The sequence below is a fragment of the Epinephelus moara genome, chromosome 13 (assembly GCF_006386435.1).
Source record: "Epinephelus moara isolate mb chromosome 13, YSFRI_EMoa_1.0, whole genome shotgun sequence".
In the NCBI taxonomy this organism is placed as follows: Eukaryota; Metazoa; Chordata; class Actinopteri; order Perciformes; family Serranidae; genus Epinephelus; species Epinephelus moara.
This window is the reverse complement of record NC_065518.1, coordinates 11312330-11325254: the sequence shown is the minus strand read 5'-3', so window position 1 is coordinate 11325254 and position 12925 is coordinate 11312330. Positions and strand designations below refer to the sequence as shown.

General features: G+C 41.2%; 1 protein-coding gene across 1 annotated transcript in view; it reads right to left on the bottom strand.

Moving 5' to 3' along the window:
* The window catches only part of LOC126399812 (glutamate receptor ionotropic, NMDA 2C-like), an 89597-nt gene that overhangs the window by 13090 nt on the left and 63582 nt on the right, over positions 1-12925 (bottom strand). The window contains exons 10-12 of the mRNA XM_050060088.1: positions 8629-8782; positions 7705-7830; positions 5109-5338 (exon numbers count right to left, since the gene is read on the bottom strand). Of these exons, the coding sequence (XP_049916045.1) occupies positions 5109-5338; positions 7705-7830; positions 8629-8782 (510 nt within the window). The remainder of the gene's footprint in view (positions 1-5108; positions 5339-7704; positions 7831-8628; positions 8783-12925) is intronic.

Below are 12925 nucleotides of genomic sequence, written 5' to 3'. Positions count from 1 at the left end.
TGGAGATATTTGCATCTTGAAAGCCAGACTACAAATGTGTATAGACAGGGAGAAACACACGCAAGCCTAAGACGTGGTAAGATACAATATTCCTCACTATATGAATTGACTGATAACAAGATCTGTATAATGGCTTGTAAAGAAATTCATCAGATTTTTATTTTGTAAACAATTGATCTGTATTTATAGCGTGATGGGATGATAGGACAATGATGTGTGTGGTATCATTGGAAAGCTCTGCTCCTTCGCTTTCATGTAATATGCGTGGCATTTCTGTGCGAGCCTGCACTCGCGAGTAATCCATCCAAGAGTAATGTGTGTGCAAAGCTGTATGAAAGCTCTGTTATACATAATTTTAGTGTAACTTTCTAACTGTTTTTCGCTGTGAAAACATTGGACTACCGACAAGTGCTTGGTCTTGTCGGAAAGCTACAATTCCACTGTTTCACGTGATATGCATGGCACGGTCGTGGAGAAAAACTATAGAGAAGAACAAATGTGAATTTGGACGCACTATGCGTCATTCAGGCCCATAGGGTTAAGAGTACTGTTTGAGGTGGAAACACTAGGGTCTAGGTACCATGTCTGAAGGGTTACTGTTGGTTCCAAAGGTACCATCCTCAGAGTGTTTGGTGGAAACGAGGCTTAATTCTGAGCAAATGTTCTACGACAAATTTGCAGGAAAGCTCAATCAGTCTTTTTTCAGCATTTGCAGTATAAAAAAATAGGGGAGTGTGGCAAAATGCCGCCTACCTACTTTTGTTTATACAGAATGTGCCTTTTTCGGGGCAATGGGGGGCGTGAGCATGTAACAAAACGTGTAGCCCAGCGTGTGACGTGCTCCGAGGGAAGCCTTCGTCAGTCCTTCGGCAATTCTCTCGTAAGTTGGCCCGTCCTTCACCATCCCCGTGATTTGATGGTTAATGGCCTCCTCGTTTGCGAGGGCAAGGAGGGTACGCAATTCTTGTCTCCCCAGTTGCTCATCTTTACAGTGTCTTTCAGGTTTGCATTTCCCTCTTGCTACTAGCTGCTTGCTAATTCCTGCTATCAGCTGTTTCCTGTTAGTCCACCGCCAGTGGGTCTCACGTGTGGTGTCATCAACAGCTCCTCCCACAAGTCATCAACAGCCCCTCCTGTGGCGGAGGGCCGACTACCCTACGAGGCGGAAAATTGGGCACCTCGGATCAACTCACCAATCTGGCTCTGTGTGTCTAAACGCTCGCAGCTTGCCGGCAAAACGGCCCAACATTCGCGGAAAATCTGGCAGTGTAAAAGGGGCTATAGAGCGTTTTGTGTCTTTTCAAACATCAGACGCCCTCACCCAGGCAACCCAGCCGGGGATGATCAGTAGTTCACCACAGGGCCACCCTACCTTAGCCAGAGCCAACTAAATTGCGCAAGGACACCCTCAGAATCTCTCGTTGAGCTGTGATTCTCATCAGTTGAGTCTTCATTAAATACTGTGTGATCCATCCAAGTCTCCTGAGGTCTTCTTCAGCTATCAAATCATCAGCTCTGAAAGTTCTTCAGCAGTCTGAGTTAGACACTTCTAGTAAACACAATCTGCCTATTTTGATCACGTGTTTTTAATTGTGAGCCACATCACAAAGCATATCCCCATTTGACTTGTGATGAACAGGGTCCTCTAAACCTGAAACACAGCAGAGCGTCTCCCAAACCGTTTGTCCTGCATGTTAAAGATCTCTCCCTGCTCCAACACAGCTGATTTGAATGATCAGCTCATTATCAGGCAGCTTCAGGAGTTCATAACGAGCTGATCATTTGAATCAGCTGTGTTGGAGCAGGGAGCGATCTTTAACATGCAGACATGTGAAAATGCATTATATGTGTATCAGTCCACTGAAAATAGTGCCCCAACAAATACAGATTTGATGCCTGTTAGAGGAACTGTGAGGTTCAGGAAAACATTATATATATTTTTACATATTGCATTATAATATTTTACAGGTCCATAATTTCTGGATAATTTCCTAATAATGTGTAAAGTAATATGTAATTCGAGGCAACCAGAAAAATACAGAGAGGTCAGTTCACACTATTCTGATTAATTGATGCTAATTGACCTTTCGCTAAGCCCCGCCCCTTCGTGATGGTCCGACAAGCTGTCAGAGTAAGCATGGAGCCCACACTAGTCGTGTTTCCATTACAGTTTTACGCAAAATAAATGCAATATTCCTAAAGTTTCGACAAAGTACAACTGCGACTTGCAGGTGTTTCCATTAAAAGGTGTTTTGTGTATGAGCCGTAATTCTCGTAAAATCTCGTCCAGCGAGTCTTCACTTTGTTTGTGGAAGTAAGATGGACATTCCAAATCTCTTGCGAGCTGGAACAATCATCTCGGTTGCCACTACTGCTGTTGCAGTAGTCTACAGCCGAAGACAAAGACAGCGAGTGGTATTCCAAAGGCAAAGTCCTTATGTGTGGCAGCGACCACGGATAGAGGATTTCTGGGAGAGGAACGAGGAATTCACAGAGAACTTGAATGTCCGGTGACGTAACGTTATAGTTGCGAAAAAAGTGTTTTCATTACACTTTTGCGATATACTTCTATATCGACACGTCTGAAAAACCACCATGAGAGCGTAAAAACTTTTTCTCGATATTTGAGAGTTTTTTCGAAATGTAGGTGTTTCCATTACCAGTTTTTTATTGCGATATTTAGGTTTTGCGCATTTCTAGGGTTAATGGAAACACACATACTGTCACTAACTGCACTCCCTGAGGAAAGATTATCATATTATTAGAAACAGTGATTCCGGAGAGAAGCAGACAGAGGGGTCTACAGTCTGTGTTTGAAGGATATATCCAGGATGTCAAACTGACTCAGCAGCAACAACAGGTTAAAAGGACAAAGATAGTTAGAAGCTAAAGCCGAACTATAGGCTACAGATCACAGTGTAAAAGTGAACCACCACATCACTGCTGATCGCCACACAAGACAGTGAATATAAAGGGAAACTTTGCTGATATTGAACCAGCTGTGTGGCATCACTGTGTGTGCAGATGAACCGTGTTTGAAAAAGTCCTTTTATTTGACTTCATCTTGAAGGCTTTGGGCGAGTCTTTTGTCTCTCATCCGTTCATGGTTTATTAGTAAATCTGATTTGTCTGACATTATTCTGAGTCGGGTGCAGCCATGGACTCTAAGAGACTTCTGAAATGTTACTGAACTGAATCGATCAAATCCTGATAGTGAAATGAGTCATTTTCTTGGGGTTGTGACTCTCAAAAAAATGTATCCACTGATTTACAGACATCTACTTCACAATGCAAGTCTACGGGAAAAAGTGTTTTTGAGCCCAGCAGCATCACGTGATGGACCCCGGAGTTTTATTTCCACAGTTTGGCCACTACGAAAATTGGCCTCAAAGCCCAGCACTGTTCTTCGGGGGTTGCTAAAACCAAGTGTGACATTTAGCCACGTTGTTAATAATAATTGAATATTTACTTGGGATTAAATACAACTATGTGGTTAAAAGTCCTATTTTCTGAACAGTTGGAACAGATACAAAAATCGACACAGCATAGTATTGCGATATTTTGTGTTGCAATATCGTCACACAGTGCTAAGTGTCGTTTTTTTAATTAGATTAATTATACATACGACAAATACAAGTGAAACCATAGGACAGCCTACGAGAATAATATAATCAGTTGCTTTTTCAGTCCACTAGATACATTTTGCTGCTACAAAGAAAATGGCTGAGGTGAGATGGACAGACTGAAAACTTTATCTTATTGCATAAAACAGATGTGGACAAACTTTTCCTTTGGGGACATAATTTACACCTTAAAAAAGTTAATAAATCGCACAATATTACAATATATTTTAACACATATCGCAACATATTTAAAATTGCAATCATATTGTATCGTGACTTAAGTATCGTGGATCCTCTTGTGATTCCCACCCCTCCAGTCTGGTAAAATGAAGCACTGCCAAAATGACATGTTCAGACAGGAGCTGCTCATTAATTGATGGTGTTTTATGCTGCCGGTGTTTTCATTCTTTCTTTATTTGGGTCTGTTTGGTTTGACCACATTTTGAATTAGGTCTGATTATCCTCGGGTCCCTCATGGATACGCTCATCAGGTTTGTGATGGTTTTCCACAGTTCTATTTCAGATTAAGACTTTGAATATTGAGAAACGGACTAACACATTGATTTTTGTCTTTTTAATGGCATTTATCGACAATGAGAAAAATATAGAGGTTACCTTATCTTTTAAACCTGCCAGATGTGAACCCAGCCAGCCTACAACTTAAACCCGCCTTAATCCCCTGTCGTGTAGGTTCTCAGAATTATGGGGCAGCTGAGGTTGTGTTGTGCAGTGTAATTTATATTAGTCCCTCGTGCTGTGGGACATGATGCATCTGCATAAAGTTAATACAGTCAGCTAATATAACCATAGATCACTGAGGTGGCGCTGCTGATCCCTGCCGGGGAGTTGTTTTCGCTATCTGTGAAGAATAAAATGCTTCCTGCAAAGCTCCTCTGAGGCCCCATTTCCAGCTTTAGTGTGTGTGTGTGTGTGTGTGTGTGACATATTTAAGTGGTAGAGAGAGTCTGTGGGTGTTGTTTTGCCTCTGTGGCTTGACTGTTTTTAATCGCCTGACATTTCGCGATCTTGTTTTAACAATGTGAGCGAGTTGAGAGATGGAGACGGCACAGGGGGAATATTGATAGACAGACCGAAATACTGACAGGACGAGTGGAGACTCAGACACCATCTGTATTGACAGAAGGCGGTAATTGATTAGTCATTCATGCCACTGGGCTCCCCACTGATAGGAAAGGGACAGAGACATTCACAACAAAGTCCTTTTATTTGACTTCATCTTGAAGGCTTTGGGCGAGTCTTTTGTCTCTCTTCCGTTCACGGTTTGTTAGTTGATGCAGAGTGATGAACAGAGGAAAGACGAGATGATGTAGCTGGATTTGAACACAAAGACGGGGTCCGCTCCGTATCTCAGAGCTTCACAAAAACAGCCTGCTTTCTGTATGTCTGCGTGGACTTTCAGTAGCCGTCCCGCCTCATAATCACTCTGAGGTTATTATTCCGAGTGTTGTTTATTCAGTCTCTTACCTTCTTGTCAGAGAGCCCGGACACGGTGTCGATATATTGCTCCTGAATCATGAAGGCAGCCAGGTTGGCAGTGTACGAGGCCAGGAAGATGACAGCAAAGAAGGCCCAGACCAGGACCATGATCTTACTGGTCGTTCCTTTGGGGTTTTCAATGGGGACCGAGTTGTTGAAGACAATGCCCCACAGCAGCCACACCGACTTCCCGATGGTGAACGTTGGACCACCAGGAGCTGAGGAAACAGAGGGTGCAGGGAATCAGACGGGCTGTTTCTGGTTAACTGGAGACGTCTCTAGCCCAGAGTGAGAAAAGAAAGGGCTCTGTAGGGAGATTTCTTTTGAGAATCATGTCCAAAAGGACGGTTGAGTGCTTATGGAGTTTCAAGATAAACTCAAGAAACAAATACAGGTACTCTTGACTTTTTCATAAATGTTAAAAAACATAATTTCCTCTCCTCTTTCTTCTCTAGACATGCAAATAGTTTTGGTCGTATTCACCTGGATTTTGGGATCACTAAGAGCCTCTGCTTGAATACAAGAGGTGAATGGATCTTTGTTTTTGGTGTTCAAGCTCAATAAAAACGGTTGTAAACACCCAGGGGTGAACTGAATCTTTTGCCCATCCCTAATCAGAAACACACAAACTTTGACGACAAATTCTGTAGATCCAGTTAACACAACAGAAGTTCTCCAGGCCTCTAGGGGGAGCTACGTAAATATGTTGCTCTGTTATAATACTGTAAAAGATGAAGGCCAAATGTAAAAAAGAAAATGTACCTTTTTATGTCTTTTTCTACCCGCTTCAAAAACAAACACACTCTCTTGACTGACCTTTCTTTCTCATGTTAAAAATCAAGCTGTTCCACCTCGCGCTCCCTCCAGAGGCCTGGAGAATTTCCGTTGTGTTGACTGGATATGCAGCGTTGTTCTTTCACATTTGTTTTTGGGGTTTGTGTGTTTCAACTTTGCATTGTTTCTGTATTTGCAGCCTGTTTGCTTTGGCTTTCTGCAGAACGTTTTTTTTTCATTTGCAGCATGTTGCCGTTATTGTATTTGTTTATTTTTGTTTTGGGCCGTTGTAGCACGTCTGCCGCTCTCAGCCCCCCCCCCGGCTATATATTGACAGAACAATAGATGGAAATTGTGAGTGCCCTTTCAAAATCAGTACAATACTAAAAATTAAAGTGTTTCGGTTTGGTTTAGGCATAAAATCAGTTTGCTTAAGGTCAGGGAACGATCACCGTCATCGTGAAAAGTAACCACTGTTGATTATTTAGTAGCAAACAGTGGTTTCCAGTGTCATGGTTGGACATTTTGTCGAACCATCCAACCACCCCGACCCTAATCTTGGAACCAATCGGCTATTGATCTGACAACAATACTCCTCTGGGGGCAGAGGGCATCTGAGCCAAGACTTCCTCTTCTGCGCACTGTTCATTTCTGCTAATCTCTATAAAGAGACACCTTCATATGAATGCAAATAAATAAAAACAACAACTAATAGAAAGCTAAATCGTCGTCAAACCCGATGGGTTAAAAATTGCATTTCAGCCGTTGTGATTCACCTCTCCTATGGGATTGTTTACCTGCCACTCACACACTGGTCAATACTACTTGGTCTACTTGAACTACAAACGGAAGCCAGAACGCTTTTGACACCAAAATCTTGTACTGTTGCCCACAGATCAAGTGCGGATATCTGTTTATAGAGATTATCCTGACCCTGTTTTGTGGATTTTGTTGCACTGTAACAGCATCATACTACTTCCTGCTTTGGCCCTCATAATTCCTCGTAAATGTAGACACATGTTTTTATTAAGTCATTAGCTGCTTGGGATGACAGCTTGTGGGTGAAGCAAAAATCAGTTCATGGCTAGATGACTCTAGAGGTAACTGAGAAAATCTGTTGGGTGAAACACCCAAGTCTACAGTTTTTTGCCACAGATGTATTGACTGTCAATGTGATGACTAGAAGTCACATATTTGTTTCTACACGCTCTCTCATGAAGCAAAACATGTCCACTGTTCACCGTGTCAGTATTCATGATCCATCTCGCACCCCTCTGCAAACTTCCAAACACAAGGAACAATTTCACAGCCTCAGCCCGTTTTCCATCGCTCTCTGCCACCGTAGCTCATGTGCAGCAACGGAGGGTGCCACCGCCATCAATCACACTTCGATTAGTGCGGCGACGAATGCTAATTAAAACAGGAAAATGACCTTTCGGACCCGGAGACGAGGCACGCTCTGTCAGCGCTGCATTCTGGGATTGATTAGCCCTCTCCCCAAAAACCCTGTTGAGGAACTCTTAACATTGCAGGTCTTGAATTAAGAACATTTCATGGATCTTTGTTTGAATTTTACAGCTTCTGGCTTGTTTTTTTAATAACATAAATACAAATATGTAAAATTATTTGTGCCTGAAAACAGCAGACACTGACAGAATATGATACACACGGGAATCTGTGGGATAAATATGGACATCACTTGAGCTTGTCGTGATGATGCTGCAGTGATCGTTCTCTCCTCTATCATCCACTGTACTCAGGAGGGATAAACTCTGCCAGCAGCAGTGAAACAAAGAGGTTTGAAACTCACCTTTGGCGCTGACTAGACTGCGGTTGTAGCCGACTGGACTGAAGTATTCAAACACAAAAACTGTCACCGCCACAACAGTGAGGCACATCACAAACATCATGACCCAAACTGCTGGGCTGTAGGGCTCTGGAGGAGGAGGAGAAGTGAAGGAACAAACATAAAGGATTAAAGTAAGTCTCTTTTGTACTTCCCGCTTCTAAACCTCAGCCTGTCACGGGGGTCACCATATGTGGTAGGAGGATAGCAGGATGAGGAAACCAGAAGACAGAAATACACTGTTCGGGATTTTGTGCTGAATTTTGTTGTTTGGGGTTTTGGAAAAGGGATTTAGGTGTGTGTGCGGCACGTAAGGGGATTTAGTTGTAGGCTACAGTTATCGGCGGGATAAAAGCTTAATGGGAAGTTTCCTGAAGCGTCTGCAGAGACAGAACTCGTTTAAGTAGGCCATCCTGGGAAAAAGTGGTGAGGAGGAAGATGGCAGCAACATCGGCTGACACGTACTGTACATCAGACTCCAGGATAATGGATGTTATGACAGGTTTGAACAAAGTTTGGTCGTGAAGGTAGGAACATGCACTGTGCTCTGTGTCCGCCTCACTTAAAGACACCTTTGCTCTGTTTGGGACAGACTCACACTGAAAAGCTGAGGACAGTAACTGCACTTTATTTGAGGTGGAAAAGTTAACATTTGTGTGGACAATAAGTCACACGATCATGAGGTTTATGCCTGATCAGAGGTGTTTTCAGTTAGTTTCGGTTTTCTACCTCCGCTCTCCGCTACCTCAGAATGCAGGAAACGAAGTGTTTGACGCTCAACATTTCATAATCTTCAGGCTACTTGCTTTATGTGTTGTTGAAACAGAACCTATGCCCTTGCTTTGAACTAACTCATGTCTGTAGGAGAAGCAGTTGTTTTATTCTTACCAAGAAAGGCAGATGGGGAAACCGTCCCGTTGCTGCGGGCTACCATGACGCTGATGCCCGTCTCAACAAACGGCACGGAGAAGTCGATGATTTCCGAGCGTTCCTCGTTGATAGTGAGAGAGCCAATGGCCATGTCAGCTCGTCTGTACACGACCTGAACAACAGAGTATAAACGTTAACACTGTAGAGAAACACTGCAGTGTAAAAACATGCCTTCCTGTATTTATTCTGCATTTGAACCAAACTATTTTTGGTTACTGTATAATTCTGTAAAATAGACCTGAGTGAGTTTATTTCATCACAACAACTTCACAGCGTCCCAGAGGACGGGCTGCCGAGCTCTTCTTTGCTGAAAAGAGAGCAAATTCTGAATTTCATGAGCAATCCTTTTCGAAACATGGAAGTCACAATGCAGCAAACACTTTGAGCTCCACAGTGAGGCGTGACTCTAATGACGACTGTCTGCAGAGATACGAAAAATATTTGTCTCATCATCCGAGCATCCGGAGAGAGAGAGCATGCTGCATCTCGGGAGTGCTCACATCCAAAGCTTGCTTTTCTGAAAAGCAGAAATTTTTGCAGGGGAGAAATATGTTTTTATAAATGTAGCACACACACACTCTCACACACACACACACACACACACACTGCAGATACAGACCCAGAGCAAAGCGCCTGCAGGCACAGAAACACAAGCAAGAAGGCTCTCCTGAGGAACACCTGTTCGGGGTGTTTCACTTTCAGATGCTGCTGCGTTTGATGTGGCTCGGTGTGTGGGAGAAAAGTGTGTATTAGGCTCCGTATGTATATGCATGGCCTCACACCACTGACCTAGATAAAACCCATCAAAGAAACTCTCTCGGCCATGCAACGCTAGTGTCACTTAAGACACCGTGCATCATTACTACCATCCACCAACTGCACTGAAGCACAGAGGTGGAGTGAATACTGTACCGTCTGTACACTTTAAGGTACTTAAACCACTCCATCTGTGTCACAGCTGTACAACTAACTTCATATTTTACAACTAAAACATCTTGATGAAATATGTTCGATAGAAACCAGGGTCTGAAATGCAGGTAAACTGTTGGCAGCAGCATGTGAAATCAGACGAGCCGCCACTTTGGTGGACACAGAAAAGAAACAACAGCAAGACATGTCGTAAACAGTAAAAAAAGAAGAAGACTGGTTGCTCTGTTTATACACGCATGTATCAAAATCTTGTGTCGGGTGCTTGTGGAGAACGGGAAACAACAGCATCGACAGTAAGGCAACCCAGGCACTCCGAAAACATAAAAAGATGAGGAAGGAAATATTTAAAAGCCTTAATTATAGTGGCTTTCAAAGAGCCAACATGTTTCGACCACTACAAGTCTTTGTTGGAACTTTCAAAACATACAACACAGGTATGGCCCCACCTATATAGTGGCAAGAACCAATCAGAGGCCATCACATGACCCATATAACGGCATGACAGGTGACATTAATAGACAATAATGGAAAAAAATAAGTTAATAAAAACCTCTGTGAGTGACATGAGATAAGATACACAGGTCCAGTGCCTGGATTGCCTTCCTGTCGATCATATCGTAACCAGTAATGGGCAAGCTACTTTTAAAATGTAATACATTACATATAACTAGTTACCTTTATTTGAAGATAACATGTTACTTTACAATATTCCTGTCTGTGTAGAGTTATGCGTACTGATTACACTACTTTTGTTTTGTTGTCACAGACATAACCTCAAACGTACAACTAGGCATTGTAAAATGAAAAAGGGGAAAATTTTTACTTTGTCTCATCAAAAATAAATCAGCTTCTTATTTGGAGATTTTTAAATTCGAACCTGTCTCTCCTAACCCTGCCTTGGGATAATTAAGGAGCAAAAGAATAAATGAGTTCTTTTGCTGTGCTCGTAGGCTTCTCAGAGGATCTCGACTCAGAACAGATAAAACACACAGAGCTGACTTGAATTTGATCACTGTGACACATTTCTGAAACTGTGCAGGCTCATTTATAAGTCAGCTGAGATAGTTTTGGAATTCTGTTATGCCAATATGAAATTTCGATAACACTTGAAGGTATCTACATAAGGCTGATATGACACTGTCATAACTATGACATGACATGGTCATGAACTTGTTATAAACATTATGTACATGTCATAAACAGTTTTGTCATTTGGTTTTTGTAATGACAACTTGACATTAATCAAAGTGACATCACCAGAAGATGTCTTTGTCATGACAACTTGACATTAAATTTGTTTGGGATGCCCTTATTATGATAACTTGACATTACCCAGGATGACATCACCAGAAGATGTCTTTGTCATGACAACTTGACATTAAATTTGTTTGGGATGCCCTTATTATGACAACTTGACATTACCCAGGATGGCATCACCAGAAGATGTCTTTGTCATGACAACTTGACATTAAATTTGTTTGGGATGCCCTTATTATGACAAATTGGCATTACCCAGGATGACATCACCAGATGATGTCTTTGTCATGACAACTTGACATTAAATTTGTTTGGGATGTCCTTATTATGACAACTTGACATTAACCAGGGTGACATCACCAGAAGATGTCTTTGTCATGACAACTTGACATTAAATTTGTTTGGGATGCCCTTATTATGACAACTTGGCATTACCCAGGATGACATCACCAGATGATGTCTTTGTATCAATCATTATGTCAACTTGTCATAAACACAAAAATGAGGTGCATTTCTTGTTAATGTAACTTCTGGTAATGTCACTTTGATTAATGTCAAGTTGTCATAATCAAGACAACCCAAACAATGTCAACTGGTCATGTCAGGTTCATGACCGTGTTATGTCATATTTATGACATTGTCATGTCACTCTTATGTAGATACCTTCAAGTAAAGTGTTACTGTTAATGTCTACTGTACGATGTGTCGTGTGAGGTACATTGTTTAGTTTTTGTCTGCTGTTTTTTTGTTAGTTATGATGGAGTGATGCTGTTTGTTTGCACATTGGTTGTGTTGTATGTAATCACCACCTGCTGACACTGAACTCCACTTCTAAATGCCAAAAGTGACAAGAAATTACAGGAAAATTATGAATAATTAACATAATTTTTTTTTTTAAAGAGAAAAGGTCCCCACTAGGGGTGGTACCTTGATCTCAAGTGTAGATTATTTCAGACATTTACTTCTGGTTTCTTATATTATTGTCTGTTTGTCATGTTTTCTGGACATGTATCATTGGAGATGACTTATTATGGTTTTTATTACACTAAAGCCTCCTTTCAGTATTTTTGTCATGTGTTTGAACTAGTATTAGTGAGATTGAAACCATGAGTGTTTTTATACACTCTCTGTTACATGTACAATATCACTTATGACCTGTTTATACATATATTACTGGAGGGTGATCCTTTGTGAGCTCTATGAAGTTCTCCTGCCTTTGAATATTTAGGTTTAACTTTATCCCCACTGTCAAATCCTTTTGTTAGTTATCATGGGTTATACACTTCACAAATATTTCAGTTTTATACACATGATGCATTGTTGTTCGTTCACACATTGTTTTTTGTCCTTATCATACATATCTTATAATTTTCAGTTCCTGCCACTCTATGTGCAGGTTTGTCACAATATATATAACAATTATTATTTTACTTCATGGTTGTTTCCTTTTTATTTATTCGACATTGAACATTTTTTCTTGTTACTAAATATGTTCATTATTTATAGTATACATTTATGTCAGGTTCATTTGCAATTTCTGTTAATGTGGTTTACTTGTCTAGTAAGGCTATACCTGAATATTATGTGACCTGTTTCCAATGCATTTTACACCCTGATGAAGACTCTCTAGTCGAAACATGTTGGTTATCCATGTGTTAATAAAGGATTTTTAACTACAGTCAGAGTGCCTGTTTGTACTATGGACGTTTACACTGAGTGAGCTGGCCAGTCGAAAAACTACCATGTTTAATCTTCATAACGATGTTTATTTTCTCCATTATCTAAAGAGAACTTCATCTCCATTTGTTGGAGGAGCATGTAAAACTGAACACAAAAACTGGTTTTTAAATCTCATCCTTCTCCCTCTTGATGGGGCCGGTGATTTAAAGCTACTTTAAAGATTTGAGAGCTGGTCTATCTCTCTGTGAAATTAAACTCAAACTGAAGGACCTGGTGGCAGCTGTGTTGTTGTTAATATCATATTAGACTCTACAGTGAAGGAGCACTTACATTAAAACTTTCATTTATTCTTTTTTGAGGTGGATAATTACCACCCAACTCTGTACTT